Source organism: Meles meles, chromosome 4 (genome assembly GCF_922984935.1).
Source record: "Meles meles chromosome 4, mMelMel3.1 paternal haplotype, whole genome shotgun sequence".
In the NCBI taxonomy this organism is placed as follows: Eukaryota; Metazoa; Chordata; class Mammalia; order Carnivora; family Mustelidae; genus Meles; species Meles meles.
In genome coordinates this window covers 3,421,241-3,441,313 of record NC_060069.1, presented here as the reverse complement: position 1 = coordinate 3,441,313, position 20,073 = coordinate 3,421,241, and the positions used below count along the sequence as shown (strand labels likewise).

The window sequence follows — 20,073 nt, the reverse complement described above, 5'->3', positions numbered from 1 at the left end:
GATTTATTACAGCATTTTTAACATAGTATATGTTTTGTCATAAAAAGAAAGGTCACCTACAAACTTAAATTTCTGATAGAAGATCTGAGGCAATGCTAATGTTCAACTTTCTGACATAAATGTTAGCTATATAATGTGTTCACTTCAGAATTCATTGAGCTGTATACTTATATGTGTGGAGGAAACTTGCCCAAGGTCATCAGTGGGGAGTTGAACTTAGAATCTAGCTGCAGGCCTGTGCTCTGCATTCTCTGTGTTCCGCATTCTCTGTGTTCCTGAATTAGAGTAATTCTGCAAGCTTCAGAAGAAAAGTCCAGGAAGTAAGAATGGTAGGATATAGGAGCAATAATTGAATTTGTGATCAAAAAAGCCATAGATTTGACAAAGTGGTTTTAAGGTGGACATTTTAGGTGATTTCCCTTAAAATTCAATAATAAACAACCGTGTTTTCTGATGAACAAAAATTTAACACAGAAAAACTATAATCTCAGACATCCCTAATACTAGGTTGAACATATCCATTACAGGAACACAACAATGAAGAAGATCCATTGCTCAAAATAAATTATTCTGCCCGGGGGGTGCCTAGGTGGCTTAGTCGGTTAAGTGTCTAATTCTTGATCTCAGCTCAGGTCTCAGTGTCAGGGTGGTGAGTTTAAGCCCCACATCAGGCTCCACGCCCAACTGTTTTATTTAAACTATTTTACCTGAAGAGCATAAGAATGAATTTTGTCTAAAAATGGCTCACCTAGATGGAATTCCTCTGACTGGAAAAGTAAAGCAAGGCAAAAAAGTGAGACAGGATTTGAATGAAGGCAAAAAAGAAAGGCCAACAACAGTAATATGTTCTGACAGGACTCAAATTATACTCTTTCATACAGATTTTGGTCATGGTCCAGAAGTAGGTAATGATGGGGAGGCTTAAACTGTCTGGATGTTAGCTGGAAGTTTAATTTTTCCCAGACACCATGATAATTCAGCTTTTTTTTTCTTGAGGTATGCTGACATACAATAAGCTACATATATTTAAAATATATACTGTGATATGCTGACATGAAATAGTCACCACAATCAAAATAGTGAACGTATCTGTTACTGTCCTTATATTGGGAAAAAGACATGTCCGTTGTTACCAGTCTTCTTCAGCAGGATACTGGAGTTGCTGCCAAGGGCAACAAGACAAAAAGAAATAAAAGGCATATAAATTGGAAAAGAAGAAACAAAATTATTCCCAGACAACATGAATGCCTATGTATAAAATGCCTTGGACTCATCAGAAAAAGCTAGAAGTAATCAAGGAATTAGCCAAGTCCACAAGATAGAAAAATGAATTGTATTTTTAATACGTTAGCATGAACAAGTAGAATTTGGAATTTTAAAAATTAAAAAATTTTAATTAAAAAAACATCATTTATAGTAGTTCAGAAAAAATGAAATACTGGTGTATAAATATCATAAAGTATGTGCAGGGTCTCTGTGCAGAAAACTGCAAAACACTGATAATGAAAGAAATCAAAGACCTAAATAAGTGGGGAGATACACCATATTAAAATGTCATTATTATCCTTTACATATGTTGTTGGATTCAATTTACTGAAATTTGGTAAGGAATGTTTCACATCTATATTCATGAGAGACACTGATGTTTAGTTTTCTTGTGATGTCTTTGTTTGGTTTTGATATTGATATTTGATTATGGAGATAATGCTTGCCTCGGGAAATGAGGTGAAGGCATTCCCTCCTCAGTTTTCTGTAAGAATTTGTGAAGCATTGGTATTCTTTCTCAGATTTTGGTAGAATGTACAAGTGAAGCCATCTGGAACCTGGTGTTTCTTTTGTGGACAAGTGTTTAGCTAAAGCAAAATAAGTCATCAAGAAAGACAGTCATCATATGATCTCACTGATAAGAGGAATTTGAGAAACAAGACAGGATCGTAGGGGAAGGGAGGGAAAAATGAAACAAGATGAAACCAGAGAGGGAGACAAACCATAAGAGGCTCTTAATCTCAGGAAATAAACTGACGGTTGCTGGAGGGGATGCGAATGGGAGGGATGGGATGGCTGGGTGATGGACATTGGAGAGGGTATGTGCTATGGTGATAGTGCTGTGAATTGTGTAAGCCTGATGAATCACAGACTTGTACCCCTGAAACAAATAATACATTATATGTTAATTAAAAAAAAAAGTAGAGAGGGATAACCTAGAATGAATGGTAGACAAATGATTTTTATTAAATGAAATTTTCAGTGTAAAAAAAAATGTTTAGCTAAATTTTGTTTCTTTTCTTTTTTTTTTTTTTTTTTTTTTATTTGACAGAGAGAAATCACAACTAGGCAGAGAGGCAGGCAGAGAGAGAGGAGGAAGCAGGCTCCCCGCAGAGCAGAGAGCCCGGTGTGGGGCCCGATCCCAGGACCCTGGGATCATGACCTGAGCCGAAAGCAGAGGCTTTAACCTACTGAGCCACCCAGGCGCCCCTAAATTTTGTTTCTTTTATAGAAATAAGACTACTCAGATTATCTTTCTTCTTGTGTCCGCATTGGTATTTTGTGTCCTTCAAGAATTTGTCCATTTCATCTTTTTCAAATTTATTAACATAAAATTGTTTATAATATTCTTACTATCTTTTTAAGGTCTGTAGCATTCTTTGCAATATCCCCTCTTTTGTTCTTTATTGATAATTCCTTTTTCCCTCGTCAGTCCAGCTAGAGGTTTATCAGGTTTGGGTTTTTTTTTCCATCTTTTCAGAAAAGCAGCTTTTGGTTTCATTGATTTTTCCCCCCCTATTTTCTATTTCTCTATTTCAGGAATTGGCACACTGTTTCCACAAAGGGCAAGATAGATGTTTTAAGTTTTGTAGGCCAGTCAGGCTCTGTGGCAGGCAGCTACTTAACTGTGCTGTGCCACAGCCTGAAAGCAGGTATAGACAATATGTAAGCAAGTAGGCATGGCCATCTTCCAGTACCGTTCTGTTTATTACACAGAGAGCGGGTTGGATTTGGTCCACAGGCCATAATTTGCCTATCCCTACTCTATCATTAATTTCTAGTTGTTCACATGAGTGTGTAAGCATGGACGTGTGTATGTGTGTAGCTTTTTTCTCTGCTCCCTAGCTTATACGTTAAATTGGCTTGGCCCAAGAACTAATTGATCTGTTTACCAGTTTTGTAGTAAGGGTTGTGGGGCCTTAGAAAGAACTGTAGCTCATGCTGCCATGCTGTTCAAACCTGAAGATGCATGGGTATATTCTAACACTCCAAGGGGAATCACTTGCCTGTCTTGCTAAACAAGTCTATTCTCAGAAATATTTCATGAAATCCCCCCTCATATTCTTAGTGGTTAAGAGAAGGATACCTCTTCCCTAGATGAGGCTAAAGATATCACTCCTTCCCCTCCCAGAGGCAGCCTTTTTTTTTTTTTTTTTTTTTTGGTTCAAACCTCAGGACTCTCTTCCTAATCAGTGTATTAATCTAGGAAGAATAAGACCACACACTCTTTACATTTGAGGCCTCAGGCCATAGTAAGAAAATAATTTCATCAATTAGGTATAATCTACAAGCTTAATTAGCTTAAGTCTACCAAAAGAAAGGTAAATTTGGAGAAAATTACTTGAATTTAGACCCCATTCCCACTTCTTACCAGTTTCTTTGAGTGGTCCCTTACTGTGCTCCAGGATTCAGTGTCACTTCCACCAAGAAGCCTTTCCTGATCTTTGCATTAGCAAACAAGTGCATGTCATGCTTTCTCAGTCCTATTTTTCCTCTGTCACACCACAGTGAAATGTAATTGTGTGACCGCTTCAAGATTAGGTAGTGTGTCTTATTCCTGTCTGACCCTGATACCCTGCCGAGTACATGCACATTGTAGGTGCTCAGTAGATGGTTTGTTGAATTGCAAAGACTGATACTGGCTCAGTATCCTTTACACAGTCCTTTCACCTTTACATTGCCCTCCTGCTAGTCAGGCTATGAGATTCCCAACAGCTGACAGGAAAGTCCCCCCAGTACCAATGTAGTGATTATCTTCAAGTTACACTGTCTTGCCACATGTTATAGTCTCCCTCCAGTCTCATTAGGCCAAGCTTGACTAAGCTCCTTCACACATTTTCCTTACCTTTCTGTTCCTCTAATCAGGTTTTTAAAAGTCATGAAATCCTAAATGTACATGGCTAGTGGACCAGGGTACAGGCCTTTACCCAGAAGGTCATGAGCTCAGGAGCAAGAAGCATTTGGAGGTGGAGGGAGGGAGTTTCAGCACCTATGATGCTTCCACCAAAAAGACTACACTTTTGAAGAAACCTTGTTGGGTTAGTAACAAGAGCTTCTTTTAGAAATGAAATAATAACAATTCACGTTTTCCCTTTGATGTATATAAGACATAGCTGCCTTTACCCAGTGATGACTTATGCCCCAAAACAAACTACTGAAATGTTTGAGTTCTCCTTTGCCTAAGGTAGACTTTTCTTGGCAGTAATGTCAGGAGATAAGAAATCAGAGCATTCAGAATAGAACCTGTGAGAATCCATGTGCTTCAGGTAGAAATTGCCCAAGTTCTTGAGAGAGCTTGCATCTGGAGACTTCAGAGCTTTCCTGATCACCGGCCCTTTGTTCTTTTCCAGACACTGTGCATCTTAGCCAACATAGCAGATGGAACAACAGCAAAAGAACTTATTATGACCAATGATGACATCCTGCAGAAAATCAAGTATTACATGGTAGGCCTTTGTCCCTTTCACTGCTCTGTGGTAGCTGCATTAAAAGGCTCAAAACAAATTGTGCAGAGATTTAAAGAATAGACTACTCTGTAACAGATTCAGGGAACTCTCTTTCATTCGGAGGAAAAAGAAACAGACATGAAGGCCTTGAAGCTTGTGCCATTTGGGCAGTATTACCACCCATTCATTGCCCCATTCCCTGCCTTCGTTGTTTCCTGATGCCTCCTTAATCAGTGAAGACGTGGGCTCCTGGTTTTCTTTCAGTGCGTCCACAGCCCTGTCTTCCCTCTCAAGGCTTCTGTCCGATGTACGTGTCCTCTTAAACCCCGGCGCCTCTGGCACTCGTTCTTTGACCCAGTTGCTTGCAAACACCTCAGCCACCTACTGCCACACCCATCCCATGGATCTTGTCATCACCAGAAACTGCCCATTGCCACACCTGGCAATCTTTTCATTCTGTCTGTGTCTCCTAGCAAAACCATAGCTGTGGGTGAGTCTGTCTTCTTTCCGCCTGCCTGTCAGCAACTACAGAGAAAGGCATAGAACCAGCCTGATTGGTTTCATGTTAATTTCCTGTTTACAAACCCCCTGTGGGTACTCAGCACTGCTTACTACCACTTGTGATTCTCCTGCAAGCTGACACCATTCTCAAGGAGAAGGGTTTTTACCTTGTCATTCTTTAAACCTTGAGTTTTCTCTCCCTCATCACTCTTAGTGGTGACCTCACCTTTTGTTCTGTTAAGAGAATAGAAGCCACAGTCCATCAGTGGCTCCCTTTTGCACCTTGAATAACATTTGTATCCCCCTTGTGATGACCCATGAAGTCTTGCATGACCTGACTCATCAGTATCCTAGCTCCCCTCGTTCCGATCTTTGTTCATTACACTGACTCCTGTTCCTCGAAAAGGCCATGCATGTTCTTTCCTGTCTTAGGACCTTTGCACATGCTGGCTAATCTGCCTGGAACACTTCTCTACTCCTTCACTGCATGCCTTTTCATCTCACAGATCTGAGCTCAACTGACACTTCTTTGTGGGCTCTTACCCATGTGAGTTATTCTTTGTTACTGCATTCTGTTCCCCTCGGAGCAGTAGCTCAATTATAGTGATACACATGTGTTTGTTTGTGTGCCTGAGTGTAAGTTCCATGAGGGCAAAGCTTCATGTGTTTTGTGCACATTTTATATGTCACCTTGGACGATGGAATTTAGGATGTACTTAGTAAATATTTGTTGAATGAAAACCTTACTGCTTCAACAAGGAACTCTCTATCTTTCCAATACCAGATCCACGTAGCCTCTCTAATCTTTTCAAAGTTACTCTTGATTTCCCATATCCACTGAGAGATACCTATTCCTGAGCTGCTTTTCAGAGCCAGACTTCTTAAAAGTGTCTTTTGCACATGCTGTCTCCTTCCTCACCTTTAAATTCATTCTAACCCATTTCGTCTGGCCTCCACTATCATCGCTCAACTGAAACTTCTCTGCTTAATATCTCCAGTGACCTCCATGATGCCAAATCCAAAGGACCATTTTCTCTCCTGATCTCACCCCACTTACAGCAGCCTTCAACACAGCTGACCATTTCCTCCTCCTGGAAACATTCCTTTCTCTTGGCTTTCACTACACCATCCCTCCCTGCTTAGCCCTAGCCCCTCTTCTTTTCTCTCCTACACGGCCTCCTGAGGTCTGTGATCTGTGTTGCACAATGGCATTTTCCAGGGAGTTTTCAAAGATGATTGTCTTGTCCCTTTCCTTTCAAGATTCTGATTTAATAGGTCTGGGTTATAGCCTGGACATCAGGGTTTTTTAAAGTTCCCCAGGCAGTGTGCATGGATGGCTTAGTCATTTAAGTGTCTTCCTTCTACTCAGGTCATGATCCCAGGGTCCTGGGATTGAGCCCCTAATCAGACTCTGGGCTCAGTGGGGAGCCTGCTTCTCCCTCTCCCTTTGCCCCTCTTCCCACTCATTCTCTCAATCTGTCTCTCTCCCTCAAATAAAGAAATAAAATCTTTAAAAATATTAAAGTTCCCCAGGCAGTTCTTATGTACAGCTAGAGTTGAGAACCAATGTTTTAGGAGAATCTCATCCACTCCCATGGCTTTTACTATCAACTCTATGCTTTTTTGGTTTCTGGGTTCTGGTCTAGTAGTCAGTTTTGATAAATAGAATAATCATTACAGTATTTACACTTTCCATAGCATCGTCAATAGAAAACACAACTGCAATAATGGTTACTGGCCTTCAAAAGCCGTGACAATAAGCTTTCGTGATGGTACTTGCAGCTTTACAGATGCTGGTTCTTTTCTTAATGGGGTAGAGGGTAGAGGAGCAAGGTAAGAGGGTCCCATGGAGGATGTACTTCTAGACTTGTCTTCGGAACTCTGGACTCCTATATCCTCCTGCCTACTTTACATCTCCATGCACCTGACTCATGCTTCCTGAAGTTGATGTTTAAAAATGAATTCTTAAATATCTCCCCTAAATCTAAATTTCTTCTCTCCTGTTCTTTCTTGTCTTAGTACAGTGGCTCTGCCATCTATCCTGTTGCTCAAACTGGGGAATCAGTCTTGATTTCTCCAGCTTTTTCACCTCATTAATCCGATTTATCATCTTGATTCTTTTTGCTTCTTTCTATCACCACTGCCCTCACCCTAGACCAAGCCATGGCATCTCATGCCTGATGGACCATAAAAGCCTCCTAGACACCTTTGCACTGTTAGCCAATCCCTTCAGCTCAGGTGACCTTCTAAAAATGTAAATCACGTCTTCATTTCTCACTCCTTAAATCCTTCAGGAGCTCCCTGTCAACTCAGAGTGAATCTGAGTCCTTTCCCTAGGGCCCACAAGAGCCCACAATTTAACCACATCTACTTCCCTGAACTAATGTTGCTGCACTTTGCCTTCTTAGTATGCAGGAGCTCTATAGCTCCTTCTTACCTCAGACCTTTTCAGGAACTTTTCCTTCTTCTCAGTGCCCCTAGGCCCCTGCTCTTTGCATAGCTGGCACCTTCCTGTCCTTTAAGTGTCTGCTTAAATGCTGCCTCCTTCAAAGAGATCTCCAGTTTTCTCCACAGAATTTGTTTCCTTAAAAAAACATGTATTGAATGAAGTTAACATTGTAAGCACTTATTTTTGTCCTCTGTATAAGTTCATTTATTCAAAAAATTCCCCCCATTCATGACCTGAGGCTGAGAGCAATGATAAATTTTGTTCCATCTTGTCTTTGTGGAGTGTGAACTGGGCATGTCTTTAAAAGTCTTGGCAGGTCTAAAGGAAAAGAGAATCACCAGCCATAGAATTCTAGTGAAGAAAGCCATGTTGTCCACTTCTTGTCTCTGCATAGTTGAAATATAGGCCTACTTGGCAAAATAAGTCCATCTCATCCTTCAAGAAACTGTTGGACATACTATACCACTGATAATTCCCTAGATATGCATGTTATTTAAAAGTACTGGAGAGTTTTTTTAATTGACCAATAGGAAAACCATTTGTAGAGATTGTTTTACTATTGGGTCCTCTGTTGTATAGGAGAAAGCACTCCCTATAGCTAAATGATCCAACTTAAGGAAAGTGGTTGTACTTTTAGTATATAAAGAAAAATAAGAATTGTGTTTCAGAGGAATAGGAGGCCCTTTAGCAATAGTAGAAACATTGGATGAATCAAGTAAAGACTCAGGTTTTGGGGGACAGGGCCCCCCAGATAAGAGTAATTTGAATCATAATCAAGAATCAATGGCTAAAAACCAAAGCCACATTCATCTAATTTATTGGCGCCTGGTGACCGGAAAGTTTCTTGGTGTAGATCAAAATTAGCCTAAATCTAAAGCATAGACCTGTCTGATGCCAGTTTGTGTGCATGGATAGAGTGATAAGTTTGCAAACTGCAGTTGTAGCCCTAGAGGTGTTTCTTTTGGCCTGTCAGAGGGTTTCTAAAATTTGAATGTGAATGTCTTTTGGCAAGTCTTCACTCCCCAGTTTACCAAATTTCCACCACTCTCTTGTCTTTAGCATAACCCATTTACCCATTAGTGATGAGTTTGTGCCCCTCAAGACATTTGAGTTTGAGGGCCTTGCTTCACACTTTTAGCCTATTGGAATTGTCTATGGTATGTTACCAAAAAAACTCCTCAAATCAGATTGCCTCCATGTTTTTTTTTTCTTTTTCTGCATCAAATAGGGTCATTCACATGTGAAACTTCAGCTTGCCGCTATGTTTTGTATATCAAACCTCATATGGAATGAAGAGGAAGGTAAGAGATTGGTGAGATCTGTTTTGAGGAAAATTATGGGAGGGAGGGTAGCAGGTGCCCCTGAGATCCTAGGTGCAGGCATCACTCAGTGGGTCCTGAACATCCAACCAAGTCACCTTGGTATAAGAATCCATGGGACTAGCCAGAGTTGGCTCACCAGTTAACACTGAGTCCCATCTTGAAGTCAACACTGCAGGAGATTACAGAGGCTGGGGATAAAGGAGACCCTAGAGAAACAAGTAGCAATCCATGCCCTTGAGAGAGCTGGGGAGGAGGTTGGGGGATTGAACTCGAAGAAGATGAGAGATGGTAGTGGTTGCGCAGATTCGTCTTTCATTGTATGCAGAGGGGCACATGTGAGGATTAGAGGCACATAAGCTTAATGGAGAAGAGGGTGCGTTGGTGAGAAATGAGAAATACACTGTGACTAGGGAAGCAGCCAGTCTATAAAGTGGCCTCTGTGGATCAGAGGTTCTCCACCTTGACTGCATATTAGTGTCACCCGAGGATTTTTGCACCAGACCAGTTTAATCAGAATTTCTTGGGAGGGGGGGGGGGATTACGGGCACAAGTTTGTTTTTGTTTTTGTTTTAATTCCCCAGCTGATTCCAATGTAGCAAACAGATGTGGAATAGTGGTGGTTCTCAGTGCTGGGCTGACTGCATAAGAATCACCTGGGGAACTTTTTAAAATGCAGATTTCTGGGTTTTACACCTAGAGATTCTGATACTGGGTCTAGAGATAAGTGCATGAGTGAGTCACTGCAGGTTCTTCACAGGAAGGAAAGACTCCAAGAGGATTACTCTACCTAGCAGCTGTGTCTAGAACAAAGGAAGAAGGAGAAATTGGATTCAATATGTAGGCCTAGAGACAAGTATCATCCAGGTGCCAGGGAAAGAGAGCCACGCCCAAGGAGGTCCTAGTCTAGTTGGAAGATAGAACAGAGCAGTATGAAGTTGGAAGTGCCAGGTGCTAACCAGGAGGCAGCAGGAAGTGCTGTGAGGTCAGAGGACGGTGGAAGAAAACAAGGGGGAAAACAAGACCTGTCTGGAGTAGGAAGAGCCTGGCTTGATATGCCCAGACAGAAGAAATGAAGATGGGCCGATGCAGCGGGCCTTGTGCCAGGCTAAGGAATCTGACCTTGACCTGTAGTCCATGGAGAAATTAGTCTATCAGCAGAACCCAGGATGGACTACAGAAGGAGGGTCAAGGAGCAGAGAGACCAGTTAGAAAGTTGTTAGAGGATCTAAGCATAAGACAATCCAACGTCATTGGGGATGAGGGGTTTAGAAGGGTGGGGAGTAAAGGACCCTGGCGATGCTCTAGATTGTTGATTGTACATCAAGGAGACCAACTGCCTGGGTCATGTTCCCAGTAACCTGTTAGCGTTAATCTTTTAGGTTCACAAGAACGCCAGGATAAATTACGAGACATGGGCATCGTAGATATTCTACACAAACTGAGTCAGTCACCCGATTCAAACCTTTGTGACAAGTAAGTATCAAAGTAAAAGGGCCTTGTATGTTGGATTCTTTTATGAAAGGGTTTAGCTTGCTTAGTAATTTACACTGCCAAACTTAAAATCTTTTAGATGCTTTTTTTTTAGGATCTTATTTATTTGACAGAGAGAGAGAGAGACAGCAAGAGAGGGAACACAAGCAGGGGGAAAGGGAGAGGCAGAAGCAGGCTTCCTGCTGACAGGGAGCCTGATGTGGGACTCAGTCCCAGGACCCAGGTTCATGACCTGAGCCAAAGGCAGACGCTTAACTAACTGAGCCACTCAGGAACCAAAATCTTTTAGATTCTTGAATTCCCTTCTTAATCTTCTGTGAGCCAACTCTTGCCACTTTTAAGTAAGAAATAAACTAATAATTAGCAAATTTTTAAAGATTCTCATCTTACTGTGAGTTAACGTGAGCCTGAGCCATCTTAGTGTACATCTGGAGAGGATCCAAGGATCATTCTCTTGATGTTAAAATAGAAAGGAAGGCAAATAATAAAAACATCCATTATCTCAAAATCTCACTGAGTGCCTGCCTTATGTAAATCTGGCCCAGCTGCTGAGAATATGACAGTGACCACTGAGGGGTTCCTGTCTTCACCATTTACTGGGAGAGACAAGAATCATAATCAGAGATCCCTCTACCCTCAAAGTAGCCAAAAATGTTCTTCCTGACTGTGTACCCTTCCTCCTACCACAGCCTTCACTCTGCAGCTCACTTTTATGCTCCCCAACCGTGTCCTCTAGGCACACCTGCCCCTTCGCAATGTCACATCTTCATGCATTTACACATTCTGTTCATCTGGCTTGCGGTACCAGTCCCCTCTCCTCTGAATTCCCCATTCATTCAGCAAATATTTTTTTTGAATACTAACCTCCACTAGGGACTGTTTTAGGCATTGGAGATAAAATGATGAATAAAATTGTTGAAGTCGTTGCCCTTGTGGAACTTACATTCTAGCACAGAAAGAAGACCATAAGCAAATGAATATGTAATGTGATAGCCAGCCATGAAGAAAAATAACAAAATGAAGGAATGAAGAGTAAGAAACTTTCTTCTCAGATAGATTGGCCAATAAAGGCCCCTCTGAGGATGTGACATTTGATCAAACATCTGGATGAAATGAGATAGTCTGCCAGGTAGATGTTCAGAAGACTAGTATTCAATGCAGAGGGGACAGTGAGTGCAAGTCTCTGAGGCAGGAATAAGGTTGGCATGTTCAGGAAACAACAAGACCAGTGGAGCTGCTGAAAACTAAATGAGGGGTAGGGTGGTAAGAAGTGTACTCCAGGAGGCAAAGCCTTGTCGGCCATAGTAGGAACTCTGGATTTTATTTAGAGTTTAATAGGAAGCCATTGGAGAGTTTTGAGCAGAAGAGATCCTATCTGACTTGAATTTGTGTAAGATCAGTCTGGTGACTCTGCAGAGAATCACCTGGGCAGGAAGAGAAGCAGGGAGAACAGTTCAAGGCTATTGTAGTCCTGTAGGTAAGAGACGAGGGTGGTAGTGGTCAAATTCAGAATTTAATCTGAAGATAGAGACAACAGGATTTGCTCAGGAATTCAGTGTGTAGGATATTAAAGAGAGGAAAGGGAAATGCCTAGAGTTTTAGCCTGAGCAACTGGATAGGTGTTGCCTTTTACCAAGATAATGAGAAGTGGGTTGGGGTAGGGAGAATCAGGGGTTCCTGTTTGGACATGCCAAGTTTTGGACGCTGTTAGATATCCAAGGGACTTGTCAGGATAGTGGGGCTAAGGGTGTAAACTAGGAGAGTATATAAAGCCATGGAGCTGGATGAAGTCACCTAAGGAAAGTAAGAGAGAGGAAAGAAGATAGGAGGGCTAAGGACTATGCTCTGGAGCCCTCAAACATTTAGGGGAAGGTGAAAGATCCAGCAAAGGAAAGGAAGGGACAACCAGTGAAGCAGGCCTAGAGACCCTGGCACAGGAGTTGTCCTGAAAGCAAGGGAAGAGAATGCCTGGACAATGGCCATTTACCCTTCACAAATCTTACCCGGTTATCACCTTCTCCAAAAGGTCTTGCCTGACCCATTCTCCACCCCGGGCTGTCAGGGGACCCCTTCTGCCAGGGACTCCTGTAGCACCCATAGGACATACCACACTGTGTCACGGCTGTCGGCTTCCTTGTCTGCCCCACTGAAGGGAAGAGGCGCTTGGTAATTGCTCCTCAGGTGAATGGCTGTGCCAGACTCTGGAGCACACAGAGCAGGCTGGGCCCCTGCCTCCCTGAAGCTTGCTATCCAGTGGGTTAAAGAAGACAAATCCCCTAAATAATTGCAGCCCAAGGCTGCTGCTCAGGTGAATGTCCCATCAAAGGCAGCCGAGAGCCAGGCACTTGCTGAAGGCTGGAATTGAGCTGTACTTTGAGGACTGGCCTCCATCTCCATAGCAGCAGTAGCAGCTGCAGACCTAAATGGTGGACTCTGTCAGCCCGTCTCCCCTGGCTGAGAGCCAGAGCGCTCCCTGGGTTTCTTTTCTCATGTTGTTCCAGAAATGAAAATAGTTCTGCTCAAAATCTTTTCTAGGATGACCTGGAACATTAAAAGTGGCCTCGCTAGCAGGATGTACAATAGGTTTCAGCCCTGGCCTACAATGGCTTAGATCTGTCTGGTGCTGTTTCCCCATATTTGTATGGCACATAAATTTTCAGCAGTTCTTAAACCGCATTAAAAGAATCAAGGTTTTTGGGGCGCCTGGGTGGCTCAGTGGGTTAAGCCGCTGCCTTCGGCTCGGGTCGGGTCATGATCTCGGGGTCCTGGGATCGAGTCCCGCATCGGGCTCTCTGCTTGGCAGGGAGCCTGCTTCCTCCTCTCTCTCTGCCTGCCTCTCTGCCTACTTGTGATCTCTCTCTGTCGAATAAATAAATAAAAAATCTTTAAAAAAAAAAAAGAAAGAAAAGAATCAAGGTTTTTAAGTATCATATGGTCTCACTTATTTGTGGAGCATAACAAAGAACACGGAGGACATGGGGAGATGGAGAGGAGAGGGAGTTGTGGGAAATTGGAAGGGGAGATGAACCATGAGAGACTATGGACTCTGAAAAACAACCAGAGGGTTTTGAAGGGGTGGGAGGGGTGGGAGGTTGAGGAAGCAGGTGGTGGGTAATAGGGAGGGCACGTACTGCATGGAGGACTGGGTGTGGAGCAAAAACAATGATCACTGTTATGCTGTAAATAAACAACAACAAAAAAAAAAGAATCAAGGTTTGAGCTACTCTACCTAGTCCATCTAAGGAAAGATGACCTTGCCTTAAGGGCCATCCATCTGAAAGACTCCTTAGATATTAAGAGATATCAGGAGAATAATAAGGTCAGGGTCTCTGCGGTCTACTCTAACAAACGTAGACATTCCCTGGGAAGGATTCAGGAGGAGTCTGAATTGGTAGTTCTCATTTTAGTCAAAACCCTCATGTGGACCTTCCCACAATGGCACGTGGAGGTCTGTTACCTAAAGAAGACATCTCAGGTTCCTTCTGTCCTTAAGGCTTAAGGCTTTGTGATCTTTCCTTCATAAGCTTGTTTCTATAGAAAAATGACCTTGTAGAACCCAACTCGCTCATAACTCGGAGACCATCTGTACAGGGCTTTCCATTTTTATGGATTAGACTATTTGCAGTTACTATATAGAGCCTTAGATAATTTCAAGAATATCCCTTAGTATCTACTTTTAAAACTGTAGGTCATATCCATTACTTGACCATAGGGACTGCACTTGCATCCAGCTTATTGCCTGCCCAGTCTACCTTGGCTTACTCTCATCAGCTAATAGTAACTGAACATTTTACCCATTTCTTTCCATAACCTCCTAGGGGAGACCGTTGCTAAAACCTACTTCCTAATTCCCACAATTGTAGCCTCTTGAGAAATGTTATTAAGTTCATGATTGGAGTAGTAAAGGAGGCCTCCTCAGTCCCAGGTCAAAGAAAGACACTTGTACAAGGATCAGGATGGGTGAGGCCACTGCTCATATAACATCTCTTCCTCTCCAACAAGCTACCTTCTTCCCCAACCACCCTAACAACCCACATCCCCTGCTAGTCCGTGTCAGTAGACACGATAAGAAGAATGAGATGAAACTATAACCTCCTTCCTCAATTTGAAGACATTTGAACCATGAGACAGCTTTGGGTCGTGAGCTCTAGGCTCCCCATGCACTTTCTGATCAGCACCTGAATGCTGCTCCCTGGGTCAGTTTTCCTCTTAGCTTCCCAGAATCCTAAGTGTCCTCCCCAGTGTTCTGCAGCAGCAGCTAAAAACCTGCATGACAGTGGGGGAAAGTAAAGAATTCTAGATTCATCCTAGCCAAATGCCAGTGATGAAGGGAAACTATAGAATGTCACTGCCGCAGGTGTAAGGACAAGAACAGCCCTTACTAAAAGAACCTCAGGAAGAGGAATGTAGGCAGTGTGGGTTTGAAGTTGCCTGCTGACCACAGATCTCTGCCCCTTCCGGTAGTTGCCCAGTTGTGCTCACTCCAGTTCCCTTTGGGGATCTTTTTAGACACACCCCCCCCATCTTTGAGCCACAGGATTTTTGCCTTATTTACATTTATGAGATGGTGGCTAACAGGAACTTTGTGATTTCAGGGCAAAGATGGCACTGCAGCAGTACCTGGCGTGATGGGAGCGCCCTGGGCACCTGCAAGCATCCCACATCCTTGTTAAAGGAAGTACAGGAACTGGCCTCATTTGATTCCTTCTATTTGCACAAGTCACCTTGGACTGCAGGGAGCTGTTTTGCAAAAGCAATTTGGTAGGCTTAGATCTCAAATTCATCTTGAGAACATTTTTTGAGGTAGTAATTTCCTCAGAGGACTGTTGTGTTTTGTTTTGTTTTTTTTTTCTGAGCTACCTGGACTCTTTCTTAGAACAATCAATCATTTTCCTTTGGACCTACAATTTTTTGCCTATGCTGCAGCCTCTTTGTGAGTGAGAATGAATGTGTCTCTGCACACACTGGTGTGTGTGCATGCGTGTGCACGTGGATCAGAATGAATGGATGTGTGTGTGTGTGAGGGATACCTCAAATTTTTCTTTTCTTATTTTGTGTGAAAATCTCTTTTCTACAGATTTTCCAGGGTTTAAGCATTGCTTGCTGTATAAAAAACTTTACTGAATTATATACAGTTTGAATGAAATGTTATTTTAAAAACAAAACAATTGTTAAGTGTTCCATAAAGGTTATGTTGAATTTTGGTCAGATGAATATTTGTAAGTAAAAAATATATGCATTTCTGAACCTCAACTTACATAGATTTTCTTTATAAAAAAACAAAAAACAAAAAAAAGAAAAAAACAAAAAAAGGTTGGCTGTAGTTGGCCTGAGTAACAGGCATGATATATGGTGCTGTGCAAAATAGTAAGCTAGCATCTTACTGCCGTCAATATCAGCAGGTACAGAGCCTTTTTTCAGCCTAATTCAATAAGCTCTCAGGCTTCCAAGTCAAATGGACAGGGTGGAGTGGAGTGAGGCAACAAATCATAGGATTTTTGAACCATCAAGGGGAAATAGAACTACTGATAGTGAAAGCCCAGCCCTGACTCTGGCAGGCTGCACTTGGCAGGAACTGGGCACCAGGAGCCCTCCCAATAGCCCTAAATCCTGTCATTGGTGTAACGGTATCTGGCAGGATTTAGAGCCAGTCATGGAAACTCATGCTCAAACTAAAGTAGGTCATCACTTCCTGGAAACAAAGTCCGATCACCTTGTGCTTCCTGAAACAGCATATCACTGTGAAACTAAAGAATGCTCTACAGACTCATCTGTAGAAAGAAGTGAAGAACAGGATAGTTTAGAAAGCTGGTTTTCTCTTAGCTATCTATACTCAGCTAATTCCACTCGTCACTCAGGACTGCTATTCAGTGTGCTTTTTTAAGACGAGATCAAAATTTGAGTAAGACATGTGGCTGAGATCTTCTGCATGAAGCCCAAAGCACTGAAGTTTGATCGAGGGAAAGGGACTCTCCCCAGAGGATGGAAGATGGCTTTTTGTACTGAGAGTGCTACTTCGCCCTTCTGCGGCCCTTAGTGTGGCACCCAGCTCCAGCTTCCGGGCGGCTTCAAGGTGAACTTCGCAGAGGTTGCTCTTGACTGTTGGGAGGAACAACCAGCCTTCCTTTCCTTTTGCTAAAAGAAGTTCAGAGACATTGCGGCCCAGAATCAAGGTCTGTGGCCCGGAAGCTTGCCATGAGTGTGTGCCACTGGCAGAGTCCCAAGCCTACCAGCCACTCCTGATGGGGTTGCTCACCCCGCAGTCACCCCATCACCAACCTGCACCTTCCTTGGAGGATTTAAATATGTTTGATTGCAAATGAATGTTTTTAAGTGTATTTAATGCAGTTTTTCCTGTTCTCAGCATGACCACCCAAGATTCAAACACAGAGATTTCAAAGTTATTTTTCCCCCCAGAACATCACTAATTTAAAAGTCTGTCACAACAGGAACTTGGGTTTTGTGTGGCCGCCAGTGCTAATGTGAGAACGCCAGTTTAAAGAGAATCAAATTTGTTGGGAATAAAGCCTTATATAGGCCCACTCATTGATACTTCTAGTACTGAGAAAATATCTTTGGTTGGCATTTGTAATGCAAGCACTATAGAGTCGGTATTTAAAAGTACCAGGTAAATATTAAGGAAACCAATAATGAGTTGCTGAGACAATCTTGTACCCAGATAGCATTAGAAAGCTGAAAGCCCGATGAAATAAAATTTTCACACTTAAACTCTGTGGATAAATCTTGCCTGTGGCTATAAACAGATGGTCAAAGAAAAAGTGCTTTACTATGATTAACTTTTCCGATTTGAATGAAGGAAAAATGTATTTATTAAAACAAAGCTGTTTGCTGCTTTAGGCAGGTGCAGTGTTCAGTCAGCAAGGAAGTGGGAGGAATGGGGCGTGGTCTGTGTCTCCACCCGAGTCCTTCACTAAGCTTCTCGCTCTCTCTAATACTGCATTCTGTTTCTCCTTTTGTGCCCTGATTGTAACCCAAAATTTATGAACTAGAAAAGAATGTCCAATTTAATAATTTGCATTTTTTTTTCCTTAAGCACTTTATGCAGAACAATACATGTTCTTCTGGTAGTGTTTGGATAATATGATTTTAACACATGCTAATAAAAGCCAAGAAAAAAATCATGGCAACTTCTAAAAAGGAGTCTGTTTTCCAAATGTCTAGAACATTAGGAAACATTGGAAGATAATGTGTCCTGGCTTTTTGGAACCTATGCTTCTTGGTGAATAAGAGGCCAGGAGGTGACTGCATTTCAGAACGGGTGCCGGTGCCCTGTGGTGGTTACGGCTGTGCTATAGGGGGCATCGGCAGCCGTCTGGGAACCCCTCTTCTTGGCCTTCTGAAGTCCAGCGGACCTTTTACGAGTGGCCACTCCCAGCCACCAGGACCTCCCCAGTGTTGTGTCCACTGCCCGCATCTTCTCCTCAGCCCCTTACGAATGCCACGCTTCCACTACCACCACCCGCTGGACTTAGGCCGAGAATTTGGTGGATGACCAGCGGCCCCGTACACAAGCAGCTGTTCCTCTGCAAGGAAGCCCAGGTGCCCTTCACGGACTGCACACTGCCTTCTCTTCCCCATCTCTGAAATGTAGAGAAGCACCTCTTACCTCTTGGCCTCCCTAGAAACAGAAAGCCAGGGACATCTACCCCAGCGCGTGGAGGGTTGGGAGAGCGTGAGGGGTGGTGAAGTGGTTGGCAGGGGAAGGAACTCCCTTGCCACAGGGCAAACAGGAAAGTGAGACCTGGGAAATGGGAGACTGACCCCAGGTTCTAATGGAGAGCTGACAGGAGGAGGTCCCAACACCTTGCCACCTGGGATAGGGGCTGGTGCTGCCCCAGTCCTGCTCCTTTGCACATTTCTCCTGATTGCTGGGCAGAGAGGCATGTGTCCATTTCCAGCAGGAGAGTAGTTTTGGTTTACCACCTGGCCTCTGGGAATATTGGGAACCCCCGTCTCAAGGGCCACATCATGGCCTACGTAGCCACCTTTCCTCCCTTTATTTATGTATCCCCTGACTCCTGGCCTTGGCTCTGCTGTGCACTTGGCCCTCTTGCTGAGTGGGGAGCCAGAGTCAGTGTTAGAAAGGAACCACCCTCTATTTCATGCAGCAGAGCCTGCCCTCCACCCTATCAGGCATCACACCCAGGAGCTGAGAGGCCTTAATGGCCTAAACAGCACCCATCCTGCATGCCCTGGTTTGCTTCCATTGTAGGAAGCCAGACCCAGGGTCTGTGCCAAGGAGTTTCACCCTCAGAGTGGGCTGATGTTTTAGCCACTCCCACGAGACTTCTCTCCTCCAACACCGCTCCCTTCCCTGCACCTCTGTTCCTTCTGCTTTGACCCTTACAGACTCTGAAAAGAAATGTTCTACCAAGTTATAAATGGAAAGGGGGTGTCCCCACATTCCCCCCTCTATTGCCCCTCCTGCCTTCCCCTCTGCCAGCCCCACTACTCCCAGCTACTTCCTGGGGAGACTCAAAGGTCGTCACAGACAGCAACATGCATCACACCTACCGTCTCAGTTCCCCCACCTACTCGTCCTCTTGCCCCACTGCTTTCAGAGGCCTTGGGCAAACCATTTCTCCTCTCTTCGGTGATGGAAGATCCTTGGCTTCCCAGCTTCTGGGGAGATCAAAGAGTGGTTACCCCCAAGTAGGTCATTCAGAGCCGTGTAACCCCTGTGCACGTAGAAGACCAGATGCAGGGTTCTAATGCTTCTCCAAGGCTTTGACTCCCCCTCTTGAGCCCACGCACAAGGGAAGAGCACAGCCCATGGTGGGCTGGAACAGTGGATTCAGTTTTCCTGACATTCTGTCATGGAGGGACCCTCTGAGTACATTGTTTCTCATGGAGGTCAGTACAGATGCTATGAACACAGTGGGCATGTATTTTTGCATCTAAAAGTGACAAAAAGTCATGGGCAATGCAACCACCCACCCAGCATCACAGGCCTTTCTCCCCACTTCACACAGCCTGTTTCATCCTTTCGTCCCCAGTGCCTGCATGGCGTTGGCGTAAAGAGTAATGCACCCATGAAGAGCAGTCTTCTGGGAGCTAACCGCGCGTTTAAAGAACTTCAAGTCCCAAGCAAAGTCTTCTGGAGAAAACCAGCAAATGAGAGGAAGTTTCTTAACATTTGCTTTGGGGAGTAGAACATAGCCTTTTCCTCAGAGAGGAAAGTGGATGCCTGGGCTTAGTGAATTTTCAAATAGACCAAAGAGCAAATCATCAGGAGGGAATGGCTATCCATGTTAATATTCACAGGGGTAATAATAGTTACTTTTTATTGAGAACCTCATGAGATGTTCAACCTCAGGGGCACAGCCATGGAAGGATGGCTCAACCGGGTGATTTAGCGAAAGCTGGAGGCAACTTGGCTCCACTGGGAGCTCTCGGACTTTAAAATTAGGCAGTAGCCAGAATCAGAAACCAAAGAAATGGGGAAAAGGAGCACCAAGAAAATCAGATGACTCCTGGTTCCAAATGTAACTCCCAAGCATTTCTTTTCTTTTTTAAATGAATATTTTATTTATTTATTTGAGAGAAAGAATGAGAGAGAGAACATGAGAGGAGAAAG

General features: G+C 43.5%; 1 protein-coding gene across 3 annotated transcripts in view; it reads left to right on the top strand.

Moving 5' to 3' along the window:
• ARMC8 (armadillo repeat containing 8) overlaps positions 1 to 15,989 on the top strand; it is a 117,700-nt gene extending 101,711 nt beyond the window's left edge. For all 3 annotated transcript variants that reach the window (XM_046002007.1, XM_046002006.1, XM_046002010.1), the window contains 4 exons: positions 4,617 to 4,712; positions 8,891 to 8,963; positions 10,364 to 10,457; positions 15,071 to 15,989. In XM_046002007.1, coding sequence (XP_045857963.1) covers positions 4,617 to 4,712; positions 8,891 to 8,963; positions 10,364 to 10,457; positions 15,071 to 15,104 — 297 coding nt within the window. In that variant the 3' untranslated portion in view covers positions 15,105 to 15,989. The remainder of the gene's footprint in view (positions 1 to 4,616; positions 4,713 to 8,890; positions 8,964 to 10,363; positions 10,458 to 15,070) is intronic.
• Positions 15,990 to 20,073: the final 4,084 nt, after the last annotated feature.